The 13,318-nt window shown below is 38.7% G+C and overlaps 1 protein-coding gene across 5 annotated transcripts in view; it reads left to right on the forward strand.

Moving 5' to 3' along the window:
* LOC307193293 (peroxisome proliferator-activated receptor gamma) overlaps nt 1-13,318 on the forward strand; it is a 216,665-nt gene that overhangs the window by 77,862 nt on the left and 125,485 nt on the right. For all 5 annotated transcript variants that reach the window (XM_079935050.1, XM_079935051.1, XM_079935056.1 and 2 more), the window contains 2 exons: nt 1,082-1,309; nt 2,705-2,874. In XM_079935050.1, coding sequence (XP_079791176.1) covers nt 1,090-1,309; nt 2,705-2,874 — 390 coding nt within the window. In that variant the 5' untranslated portion in view covers nt 1,082-1,089. The remainder of the gene's footprint in view (nt 1-1,081; nt 1,310-2,704; nt 2,875-13,318) is intronic.

Raw genomic sequence — 13,318 nt, forward strand, 5'->3', positions numbered from 1 at the left:
ATGATTCCTGTGTTGAGAAGCCTGACATTGGTTGGCAGGCAGTCACTGAAGTCATATGTTAAAAGTGAAACAAAAATAAACTAGTAAAATGATGAGCAGACAATTTTTCTTGCAACCCAGACGTTTTTTGCATCCTTATTTTAATTTCCCAGTATTCATACAGAAGCATATACACCAGCTTTAACTCAGTCCACCTTTACTTTGTCTACAGAAGAACTTTGCAGTAGGCATGATGAGAAATAGTTGATGAACCTACTTTTGTGGATATTGCAGTTGAGACGAGAGAGGTGTATTTTGATAGGAAAGTAATATATACTAAGAAAAATGGGTAATGAAATAGAAAATAAGCATGCCGAGGAGATGGGCAAAGTGAATGGGGTGACGTGGGTTAGGTAGGTTTAGCTGAAATTTGTTCAATGGCTGCCCCTGTCATTAGGAGCACACACTTTTTTCTGGATGTCATTGAGACCCCGTATGACCTTTAAGCTATCACCAGTGTAGTGTTTGTACTGTAACACAGATAACTTCAAGTTGTTTGGGTACTTATTCATGTAGATATTCAGACATGTGAACCCAAACCGTGCCTGATGCGTCCTCTTGGAACCGCTGAAGCGCATTCACAGCCCTAGTCTCCTTATTTGTGTTTTCAAGGCGCTTTGTTTTTCTTATGAAGACCACAGCTGGAATCTTTAACCTCTTGCAAGAGTCAGCCTTTGAGAGCTACATTCTTTAGCTCTCTGCTTGCTGGGAAAAAACAAGAGGCCCATTCCCAGATACCCTTAGGAAAGCCATCCTGCTCTGAAGAGAGCAGGGCTGTTTCTAGGACATTGATGTGGGTATGCCGTACACGTGACACTATCAGAGGGTCCTCAACTGTGACGTCCAGGTAAGGGGTGACTTCCCTACATTAGTTCAACAGCCTGGACGGCACCAAGAAGGCGGCTGTGTTCTCTGCTCTCCCCATGATCACCTAGGTGACGTCACTTGACCCAAGACTCTTTCTGTTCCCTTTCTGTGGATCTTTACGGGATGGCACTGTCCTCCAGGACTAACGTCGTAGCTGTTCTTTTCTCCATTTCAGAAATTACCATGGTGGACACAGAGATGCCGTTTTGGCCCACCAACTTCGGGATCAGCTCCGTGGACCTTTCTGTGATGGATGACCACGCCCACTCCTTTGACATCAAGCCCTTCACCACCGTTGATTTCTCCAGCATTTCCGCTCCACACTATGAAGACATTCCGTTCCCAAGAGCTGACCCAGTGGTTGCGGATTATAAGTATGACCTGAAACTCCAAGAGTACCAAAGTAGGCGGTTTATTTCACTTTTCAGACTACTGAGACTAGAATTGGACTAATATCTCATTCACACTGGGGTAAATGCTCCAGAGACTAAAGCCTATAGTGAAGCCATTTACCATTCATTTATTCACCCATTGATCCATGAAATAGTGGGCATTTATAATGGACCAAAAAGGAAGGTAGTGTGTGAACACCCCAGATCATCTTTCTCCGCGCCCCCCCCCCCCGCCCCCCGCCTTCCTGCCTGCTTCCCTTCTTTCTTTCTTTTCTTCTTTCCTTCTCAGGGACATTTTCCAGCCTGATTACCTTGCCAGGTGCATCTCAGGCTAAGAGTCCATCCCCCCCACACTTTGAATTCTTTTTTCCACTTGTAAGTAGATAAGGAACATTTTGTCACTTTTTATAACTTATCTCTAAATCACTGTTGCATCTTTACTAATTCTGCAGTTTGAACAGCTTCCAGTGAAACCTATTTTTCAGCACAAATTTAAATGTTGACGTTGTAGGCTATTGATAAATCCCCACGCCATTAACGCAGTTCACATCAAGCCATCAGACTCGAGAAAAACTAAAGCTGCACTTTTCAAGATTAAATTTCTATGATGCTCTTTCCTTGATTTTTATCTCTTTGCTGATATGCTGTTTTTCCAGAGCCACCACCATGTAACTGCAGCCATTACTTGACAATAAGTAAGAACTTCCTGTAGTTCTAGTTTTTTTTTTTTTTTAAGATAAATGATATACTTGGTTATATTTATATGTGTGGCTTTCAGTTGGAGCCTGATACGAAAATTTAACAGGCCTGATCCTGATCAATGGAAAGATAGTGCTTGCTTTCCATAGGGCCTCTCTCTATCAGAGATCATCTTACAAACCATCTTTTCTGACTCAACATTGATGGGAACCTGCTCTCTTATTTTTCATGTACCTTCAAGCTGGGCTTACCATACCTTTTCATGACAATGTTCCTTCTGTTTCCTTTTCAAGAGTGGTTTTAAAACACTTCTAAAATGCAACATTTAAATTCAAATGTATAATTTAATATTGTCACGAATGCCAAATACAGCACATTATGTAGCAAAGTAACCTTAATGGTCTGAAATACCATATGTTGCCTGTTAGAGCTTTAGTATTACGAGGTATTGGACGGTCATAGAACCACAAAGTTAAAAGTTAACCACAGAGTTAACCCCATTTTTTTTCACAGGTGGGGCTCAGAGGTGTTGCGACTTGCCTGTGATTACAAAGCCTACTTTTTCCTGTGTATTTTTCACGTTCCATAGTGCATCTAACTTAAATAATAAAATAATGGCAGCAAGGTGTACTATAGTGACCTCCCTGTTGCTTGTCGGGCATTGTTTTTCACGTGGTAATTACCTGCTCGTGTTTTTCTGTACACAGGTGCAATCAAAGTGGAGCCTGCATCCCCACCTTACTATTCTGAAAAGACTCAGCTGTACAATAAGCCTCACGAAGAGCCTTCCAACTCCCTCATGGCAATTGAATGCCGTGTCTGTGGGGATAAAGCTTCAGGGTTCCACTACGGAGTTCATGCTTGTGAAGGATGCAAGGTAAAAAAACATTTTTTCTTTTTTGAAATAATTTGCTGAAAATGTACCTATTATTTCATTTCCTGTTGCAAACAGATGGCAAAGAACTGAGATAACATTGGCAAGCTTTTAAATATTTTTGGCAAAACCCATTCTTCAAATGGTATAATACTTGAAAACCTAAGAAAATTGTTCAAAGCAAGGCTACTTTGCCTCACTTCCCTTTTTCCAAATTGGTCCTGTGCAGCACCATCTAATTTGAACCTTGCATTTTGCAGATTTAAAAAAAAAAAAAAAAAGTCACTTGTTCAAGGTATCATGGAAAGACAGTGATGAGCTGACCCAGACCGGTACCCGGATTTCCTGAATATTCTATATTGTTTTTCACTATACCATGGAATATTCTGTGTATGTAGGACCCGATAGATAGATAGATAGGTAGGTAGGTAGGTAGATAGATAGATAGATAGATAGATGGATAGATAGATAATCTTCATTTGAGCCTTAGAACGGTCCTATAAAGTCAAGCTTATGTATGGCCACTTTACAGGTGTAGAAATCATGAATCAGTGAGACTTGCCCATGGTCATCCATCAGTAAGTGGCAGAGCCAGGACCAGAACGTATATCTTATGACTCCTAAACCAGTGCTCTGTGCTTTCTTGTTCCAGCGTCAGTTTGAGCTATGTGTTAGGAGCAGGGAAAGCGATGTAACTGTTTTGGAAAGGAGGTACTCTTTCTCCTCACCTCTTTTCTTTGTGAAAAAGGGTATTTTGGAAAGTTCATTTAGTAATATTCTGCCCAATTATTACGAAAATGTTAATCTACTCGTATTTTATTTTATTTTTTTAATTTAATTAATTAATTAATTTGGCTGCGTTGGGTCTTCGTTGCTGTGCGCGGGCTTTCTTTAGTTGTGGTGAGTGGGGGCTGCTCTTCGTTGCATTGCGTGGGCTTCTCACTGCGGTGGCTTCTCTTGTTGCGGAGCACAGGGCTCTAGGCTTGCAGGCTTCAGTAGTTGTGGCACGCAAACTCAGTAATTGTGGCTCATGGGCTCTAGAGCGCAGGCTCCGTCATTGTGGCGCACGGGCTTAGCTGCTCCACGGCATGTGGGATCTTCCTGGACCGGGGCTCGAACCTGTGTCCTCTGCATTGGCAGGCGGATTCTTAACCACTGCGCCACCAGGGAAGTCCCTCTACTCATATTTTAAAATGTAGTTCGTATTTTAAAAGAATTAATTCTAATAGGCTCAATGAATAAAATAGTAATCGAATAGTACTTACTATATACTCCAGGGCTCAGAATAAATTGTTCATAAATACTTACCTTATAAAATAATGCTGCTTATAAAAGGTTAGATCAGATTCAATCGTCAGTTGGGCTTTTTTGTTCAGAATAATGATATATGACAGCAGTTAGGTAGGTGTTAGAATATCTGGGTTCCTAACTGGACCATGGGCCAAAAAAGGAAGTTAATATTTATTGAATTTCTACTATGTGCCAGATATTGTGCAAGATGCTTTTGCATATTATCATTTTTAAACCATATTCTGTCTAAGTTTTCAGTTCTATAAAATGATGGTGTTGAATTAGATGATCTCTAAAACCTCTTCAGTCCAATAGTTTATTACTCCAAAGGCAATTTAATAAAGTGAAAGAGACAAGCTAGTGGTCACCTGGCCACTTGCCCAAGGTCCCTAACCAATCGCATGAGCACTTCAGCCTTCAGACACCTCGTGTGTAAAACAGCTTGGTTAGATTAGCTCCCCAAGGGCTTCTTATTCATCTCTAAGTTCTAAAATTCCAAAATGACTCCTTGAAATACTACTGGCAAGAGATGGCTTTCGTTTAAAACACGAAAACCCATTCATTCTGTGATTGAAACCAAACTAAAATATCTGTGATCTTATATGAAATCATTATCTTCCCAAGGAGTAGTAAGAACATGTCATTTTATTGAGTTAGATTTATATAATTTTGAGGAAATAGTGGCTAAATTCTGAGAAATACCCGAAGAAATCATTTACTTTTGGTCATCTTGGTAATTTATGCTGATAAATAAAAGTATGGTTGGCTAAGTTTCCACAATAAATTATTATTTTTATGGGCTGGTAAAACACTTAGAAAACTAGAAGGCTTAAGCAAATAGTTTCACTGTGATTCTGTTCATCAGGTATTTGTAGAGAGGTGGTTTTTTTTCTTTCTGAAATTTTTTTTTTTTTAAATTTTAGTTTTTTATACAGTAGGTTCTTATTAGTCATCAGTTTTATACACATCAGTGTATACATGTCAATCCCAATCGCCCAATTCATCACACCAACAACAACAACCCCCGGGGCTTCCCCCCTTAATGTCCATACGTTTGTTTTCTACATCTGTGTCTCAACTTCTGCCCTGCAAACCGGTTCATCTGTACCATTTTTCTAGGCTCCACCTACATGCGTTAATATACGATATTTGTTTTTCTCTTTCTGACTTACTTCACTCTGTATGACAGTCTCTAGATCCATCCACGTCTCAAAAAATGACCCAATTTTGTTCCTTTTTATGGCTGAGTAATATTCCACTGTATATATGTACCACATCTTCTTTATCCGTTCATCTGTCGATGGGCATTTAGGTTGCTTCCATGTCCTGGCTATTGTAAATAGTGCTGCAATGAACATTGGGGTGCATGTGTCTTTTTGAATTATGGTTTTCTCTGGGTATATGCCCAGTAGTGGGATTGCTGGATCATATGGCAATTCTATTTGTAGATTTTTAAGGAACCTCCATACTGTTCTCCATAGTGGCTGTATCAATTTACATTCCCACCAACAGTGCAAGAGGGTTCCCTTTTCTCCACACCCTCTCCAGCATTTGTTGTTTGTAGATTTTCTGATGATGCCCATTCTAACTGGTGTGAGGTGATACCTCATTGTAGTTTTGATTTGCATTTCTCTAATAATTAGTGATGTTGAGAAGCTTTTCATGTTCTTCTTGGCCATCTGTATGTCTTCTTTGGAGAAATGTCTATTTAGGTCTTCTGCCTATTTTTGGATTGGGTTGTTTGTTTCTTTAATATTGAGCTGCATGAGCTGTTAATATATTTGGGAGATTAATCCTTTGTCTGTTGATTCGTTTGCAAATATTTTCTCCCATTCTGAGGGTTGTCTTTTCGTCTTGTTTATGGTTTCCTTTGCTGTGCAAAAGCTTTTAAGTTTCATTAGGTCCCATTTGTTTATTTTTGGTTTTATTTCCATTACTCTATGAGGTGGATCAAAAAAGATCTTGCTGTGATTTATGTCAAAGAGTGTTCTTCCTATGTTTTCCTCTAAGAGTTTTATAGTGTCCGGTCTTACATTTAGGTCTTGAATTCATTTTGAGTTTCTTTTTGTGTATGGTGTTAGGGAGTGTTCTGATTTCATTCTTTTACATGTAGCTATCCAGTTTTCCCAGCACCCCTTATTGAAGAGACTGTCTTTTCTCCATTGTATATCCTTGCCTCCTTTGTCATAGATTAGTTGACCATAAGTGCGTGGGTTTATCTCTGGGCTATCTTGTTCCATTGATCTATGTTTCTGTTTTTGTGCCAGTAGCATATTGTCTTGATTACTGTAGCGTTGTAGTATAGTCTGAAGTCAGGGAGTCTGATTCTTCCAGCTGTGTTTTTTTCCCTCAAGACTGCTTTGGCTATTCAGTGTCTTTTGAGTCTCCATACAAATTTTAAGATTTTTTGTTCTAGTTCTGTAAAAAATGCCATTGGTAATTTGATAGGGAATGCATTGAATCTGTAGATTGCTTTGGGTAGTATAGTCATTTTCACAATATTGATCCTTCCAATCCAAGAACATGGTATATCTCTCCATCTCTTGGTACCATCTTTAATTTCTTTCATTAGTGTCTTATAGTTTTCTGCATACAGGTCTTTTGTCTCCCTAGGTAGGTTTATTCCTAGGTATTTTATTCTTTTTGTTGCAATCGCATAAGGGAGTGTTTCCTTAATTTCTCTTTCATATTTTTCATCATTAGTGTATATGAATGCAAGAGACTTCTGTGTATTAATTTTGTATCCTGCAACTTTACCAAATTCATTGATTAGCTCTAGTAGTTTTCTGGTGGCATTTTTAGGATTCTCTATGTATAGTATCATGTCATCTGCAAACAGTGACAGTTTTACTTTTTCTTTTCCAATTTGTGTTCCTTTTATTTCTTTTTCTTCTCTGATTGCCATGGCTAGGACTTCCAAAACTATGTTGAATAATAGTGGTGAGAGTGGACATCCTTGTCTTGTTCCTGATCTTAGAGGAAATGCTTTCAGTTTTTCACCATTGAGAATGATGTTTGCTGTGGGTTTGTCATATATGGCCTTCATTATGTTGAGGTAGGTTCCCTCTCTGCCCACTTTCTGGAGAGTTTTTATCATAACTCTCCAGAGTTATGGAGCAGGCAGGAATGGGTGTTGAATTTTGTCAAAAGCTTTTTCTGCATCTATTGAGATGATCATATGGTTTTTCTCCTTCAGTGTTAATATGGTGTATCACATTGACTGATTTGCATATATTGAAGAATCCTTGCATCCCTGGGATAAATCCCACTTGATCATGGTGTATGATCCTTTTAATGTGTTGTTGGATTCTGTTTGCTAGTATTTTGTTGAGGATTTTTGCATCTATGTTCATGAGTGATATTGGTCTGTAATTTTCTTTTTTTGTAGTGCCTTTGTCTGATTTTGGTATCAGCATGATGGTGGCCTCATAGAATGAGTTTGGGAGTGTTCCTTCCTCCACAATTTTTTGGAAGAGTTTGAGAAGGATGGGCATTAGTTCTTCTGTAAATGTTTGGTAGAATTCACCTGTGAAACCATCTGGTCCTAGACTTTTGTTTGTTGGAAGATTTTTAATCACAGTTTCAATTTTCATTACTTGTGATTTGTCTCTTCATATTTTCTATTTCTTCCTGGTTCAGTCTTGGAAGGTTATACCTTTCAAAGAATTTGTCCATTTCTTCCAGGTTGTCCATTTTATTGGCATAGAGTTGCTTGTAGTAGTCTATTAGGATGCTTTGTATTTCTGTGGTGTCTGTTGTAACTTCTTTTTCACATCTAATTTTAATGATTTGAGTCCTCTACCTCTTTTTCTTGATGAGTCTGGCTAATGGTTTATCAATTTTGCTTATCTTCTCAAAGAACCAGCTTTTAGTTTTATTGATCTTTGCTATTGTTTTCTTTGTTTCTATTTCATTTGTTTCTGCTCTGATCTTTATGGTTTCTTTCCTTCTGCTAACTTTGGGTTCTGTTTGTTCTTCTTTCTCTGGTTCCTTCAGGTGTAAGGTTAGATTGTTTATTTGAGATTTTTCTTGTTTCTTGAGGTAGGCTTGTATAGCTATGAACTTCCCTCTTAGAACTGCCCTTGCTGCATCCCATAGGTTTCGGATCGTCGTGTTTTCATTGTCATTTGTCTCTAGGCATTTTTTGATTTCCTCTTTGATTTCTTCAGTGATCTCTTCGTTATTTAGTAACGTATTGTTTAGCCTCCATGTGTTTGTGTTTTTTACATTTTTTTCCCTGTAATTCATTTCTAATCTCATAGCGTTGTGGTCAGAAAGGATGCTTGATATGATTTCAATTTTCTTAAATTTACTGAGGCTTGATTTGTGACCCAAGATGTGATCTATCCTGGAGAAGGTTTCGTGCACACTTGAGAGGTGTAATCTGCTGTTTCTGGATGGAATGTCCTATAAATATCAATTACATCTATCTGGTCTATTGTGTCATTTAAAGCTTCTGTTTCCTTATTTACTTTCATTTTGGATGATCCGTCCATTGGTGTAAGTGAGGTGTTAAAGTCCCCCACTATTGTGTTACTGTCGATTTCCTCTTTTATAGCTGTTAGCAGTTGCCTTATGTATTGAGGTGCTCCTATATTATAATTGTTATATCTTCTTCTTGGATTGATCCCTTGGTCATTAGGTAGTGTCCTTCCTTGTCTCTTGTAACATTCTTTATTTTCAAGTCTATTTTATCTGATATGAGTATTTCTGCTCCAGCTTTCTTTTGATTTCCATTTGCATGGAATACGTTTTTCCATCCCTTCACTTTCAGCCTGTATGTATCCCTAGGTCTGAAGTGGGTCTCTTGTTTTTGTATCCATACAGCAAGCCTGTGTCTTTTGGTTGGAGCATTTAATCCATTCATGTTTAAGGTAATTATTGATATGTATGTTCCTATGACCATTTTCTTAATTGTTTTGGGTTTGTTTTTGTAGGTCCTTTTCTTCTCTTGTGTTTCCCACTTAGAGAAGTTCCTTTAGCATTTGTTGTAGAGCTGGTTTGGTGGTGCTGAATTCTCTTAGCTTTTGCTTCTCTGTAAAGCTTTTGATTTCTCCATCGAATCGGAATGCGATCCTTGCCGGGTAGAGTAATCTTGATTGTAGGTTCTTTCCTTTCATCACTTTACGTTTTTCATGCCACTCCCTTCTGGCTTGTAGCATTTCTGCTGAGAAATCAGCTGTTAACCTTGTGGGAGTTCCCTTGTATTTTATTTGTCGTTTTTCCCTTGCTGCTTTCAGTAATTTTTCTTTGTCTTTAATTTTTGCCAATATTATTACTATGTGTCTCGGCGTGTTTCTCCTTGGGTTTATCCTGTATGGGACTCTCTGTGCTTCCTGGACTTGGGTGGCTATTTCCTTTCCCATGTTAGGGAAGTTTTCGACTATAATCTCTTCACATATTTTCTCTGGTCCTTTCTCTCTCTCTTCTCCTTCTGGGACCCCTATAATGCGAATGTTGTTGCGTTTAATGTTGTCCCAGAGGTCTCTTAGGCTATCTTCATTTCTTTTCATTCTTTTTTCTTTATTCTGTTCCACAGCAGTGAATTCCACCATTCTGTCTTCCAGGTCACTTATCCGTTCTTCTGCCTCAGTTATTCTGCTATTGATTCCTTCTAGTGTATTTTTCATTTCAGTTATTGTATTGTTCATCTCTGTTTGTTTGTTCTTTAATTCTTCTAGGTCTTTGTTAAACATTTCCTGCATCTTCTCGATCTTTGCCTCCATTCTTTTCTGAGGTCCTGGATCATCTTCACTATCATTATTCTGAATTCTTTTTCTGGAAGGTTGCCTATCTCCACTTCACTTAGCTGTTTTTCTGGGGTTTTATCTTGTTCCTTCATCTGGTACATAGCCCTCTGCCTTTTCATCTTGTCTGTCTTTCTGTGAATGTGGTTTTTGTTCCACAGGCTGCAGGATTGTTGTTCTTCTTGCTTCTGCCTGTAGAGAGTTGTAACATTTCTGAGAACAGCTAAAAACTGAAAGACAAATATTGTAAGTAGCTACGTTCTGAGGGCATAAAAACTTAGAAGATAAAAGAAAGCAAAGAAGAAAAGTAGCAAAAAGAAAACAGGGAGGAGAAAACCCAAGTGCCCTCGAGTTACAAACAGAAATGTTCTAAGGCAAAAATGGAGAATGAACACTTAAGACCTGACGAATCTAGGGGAGTCCTTCACGTACCAGATATAAACAAATAAAGAAAAGCAGTAGAAAAAAATTAACAGTATAGTATAGTAACCTGCAGTAACTTGGAAACCATCCAAAATATGGATTACAGACTTCCTAGACTAAAATGCAAGGAAGGTTATGCTATCCTTGGAAGGGAAAATAGACATCTGGTCATTTTAAAGATAAGAACAAGAAAAACGTTAGAGGAATAATGTAATTTGGCTTCTCCAAGTATAAGTCATCAGTTCTCAAATTGTGATCTGGGAATGGGGTCCCTAAGACCCTTTCAAGACACCCATGAGGTTGACGCTATTTTCATAATAATAATAAGTTGTTATTTACCTTTTTCATTCTCTCAGGACTGTAAGTGGAGTGTTCCAGAAACTACATGACATGGAATGTTAGCATAGTTCTGATGCCTGATGGAATGTGGCTTGTGTGTTCTTGTGCATAGTAATTTCTCAGGTTTTATTTCTAGTCTGATCAATGCTAATAGGTATAGCCCACCTAAACAAAAGCTCTTTGGAAACCTCAACAGTTTGTACAAGAGTAAAGGGGTGTGGGCTTTCCTGGTGGTGCAGTGGTTGAGTGTCTGCCTGCCGATGCAGGGGACACGGGTTCGTGCCCTGGTCCGGGAGGATCCCACATGCTGCGGAGCGGCTGGGCCCGTGAGCCATGGCTGCTGAACCTGCGCTTCTGGAGCCTGTGCTCCGCAACGGGAGAGGCTACAACAGTGAGAGGCCCGCGTACCGCAAAAAAAAAAAAAAAAAATAGAGTAAAGGGGTATGGAGACCAAAAAGTTTGAGAACCACTGTTACAAGGAATGAAGCTGAAGACATACTGACTCATTCTTTGCTACTGTGGAGTTAAACAAAATTGCTGCCACACTCTGAATGCAGCTAAATTAGACCAGTGGCTGTCAGTAATCAAAGATATCACCTCAGTTCATCAACAATACTCAGTGAAAATGAAATTCACACACGCGTTAGACTCACCTGTATGTATGTTCTGAAAGGTGGTTTGGCAATTTAACATTTGTCATTTCAGTAGAATGTGGGCTATACCCATAATTAAAATACAGTTGACCACAAACCTGAAAACTAATTTATGGATGGCAAAAAATAGTTATAATCCTTAAGATAACTGTCAGTAGGTCTTTTTAAACAGCTTTACAGTGCCAGTGGAACAGGTTTATGTTGGTGATCCTTGCCAAAATTCAGATAGGAATAAAAAGATTGGGTTTGGATTACAGGGAAACAGTGATGGAGTATTTGGTTGTTAACATTACAGATTTAGGCAATGTATAACCTGTAGCTACTGAAAGACTAATAAGTTCTACAGCTTTCACAGCTGGCATTTATTGCTTACAATTTGGACACTTATTTTTTTCTCTAGTCGGTTTTCATCATATTTTTATGCCTTTAGTGAAAGATCATTTTAGAACCATAGACTTAGCTAAAGGCATAAGGAAGCACAATCTACCATACAATACAGTATAATCTGGTTTTGTTTTTTTGTTTTTTGGGGTTTTTTTGCAGTACGCGGGCCTCTCACTGCTGTGACCTCTCCTGCTGCGGAGCACAGGCTCCGGACACGCAGGCTCAGCGGCCATGGCTCACGGGCCCAGCCGCTCCGCGACATGTGGGATCCTCCCGGACCGGGGCACGAACCCATGTCCCCCACATCGGCAGGCGGACTCTCAACCACCGCGCCACTGGGGAAGCCCTGTTTTTGTATTTCTATGTATTTTTTGTATCCTACCTCAGAAAGAGTTTTTAGTATATTCCCATGTGCCAGTGGCAGCTCGTTGATTCAGCCCCTATGGGCCATACCATTTCATGATAAAGCTGAATGCAGGTCCAACACAGGGCGTTTAATCTCATTGTAAACTTAACAATACCGCTCTTAGGTCTCATTGCACCTGAAGTTTTGTTACTTGTAAAACAATGAAGGATAGGTTGGAGAAGTTTTTTTTTAAAGCAGAAAAAACAAAAAACAGGCATTACGTTCTCACAAGCAAATATGAAGACTTTATAATAAAAATATACACAAAACCATTTTCTGAAATGGTGACTGGTGCATCTCCATCACACCAGTTCACAGACTTCATGATAATCAGAACTGTGATGAGCTGTTGGAATTGCACATCACTTTATGGACGCTGACACAATAAAAAAGAGTGTTGTTAGAGAGTGTTTCTTTATTGGCAATATGAAGAAACTTTTGAGAAGCCTGCTTCATTCTTCAAGTCAAGAAATAATTTTACAGAAGAAACACTGAGAGCCTTGTATCTTCCTCTCTAGATTTCTTGAAAGAGTCAAATTGCAAGAAAATGGTTGGTTATCATGAACTTAGTCTTAAAAGAAAAGTAAAAGTAAATTCCAAGATTGTGCTGGAGTCTGTATATATTTAGTTCAAGATTTTAGGTGCATAGTCAGTATGTAAATGATATACAGAATGATTATCCTTCAACATTGGAATCATTATAAAAAGAATGTGATACACTTTGAAAGACATCATAGGAGTCAAAACAAAAAATTACATTATAAGGGTTAAGCTTAAAAAACATAGTTCTCTTATTAAAAAGCCTTCCTCTCCAACCATGCCAGATAGGTGAGTACTGTGGGACCTGTCAGCTAGCCAAGCAGCATTTTCAACCACTAATATTAGATTTTAACAGTGAACATCAGAGAAGCAGTCAAGGATATCATAAAAAATATATGGTCACAATGGCAAAAATCAAAACAAAATTTCTCACCTGTATTTATCAGTGACAACAGTTCTGTACTTTAGCCTTGTGTGAATCATTGGGGGGAAAATGGCTTTTAAATATTTAAACCTTCTTATAACCCTTTGAGAATTAAAGAGGCTTAACTTTCCAGCATACCCTACACAGGACATACCGTTTGAGATATTAGTGATCTCACAAGAGGTAGGGCAAACTCTCCAAAACGTTAATAGCAAAACAAACAAACAAAAAATCCTAGGTC

This window comes from Stenella coeruleoalba, assembly GCF_951394435.1.
Source record: "Stenella coeruleoalba genome assembly, chromosome: 10".
NCBI lineage: Eukaryota > Metazoa > Chordata > Mammalia > Artiodactyla > Delphinidae > Stenella > Stenella coeruleoalba.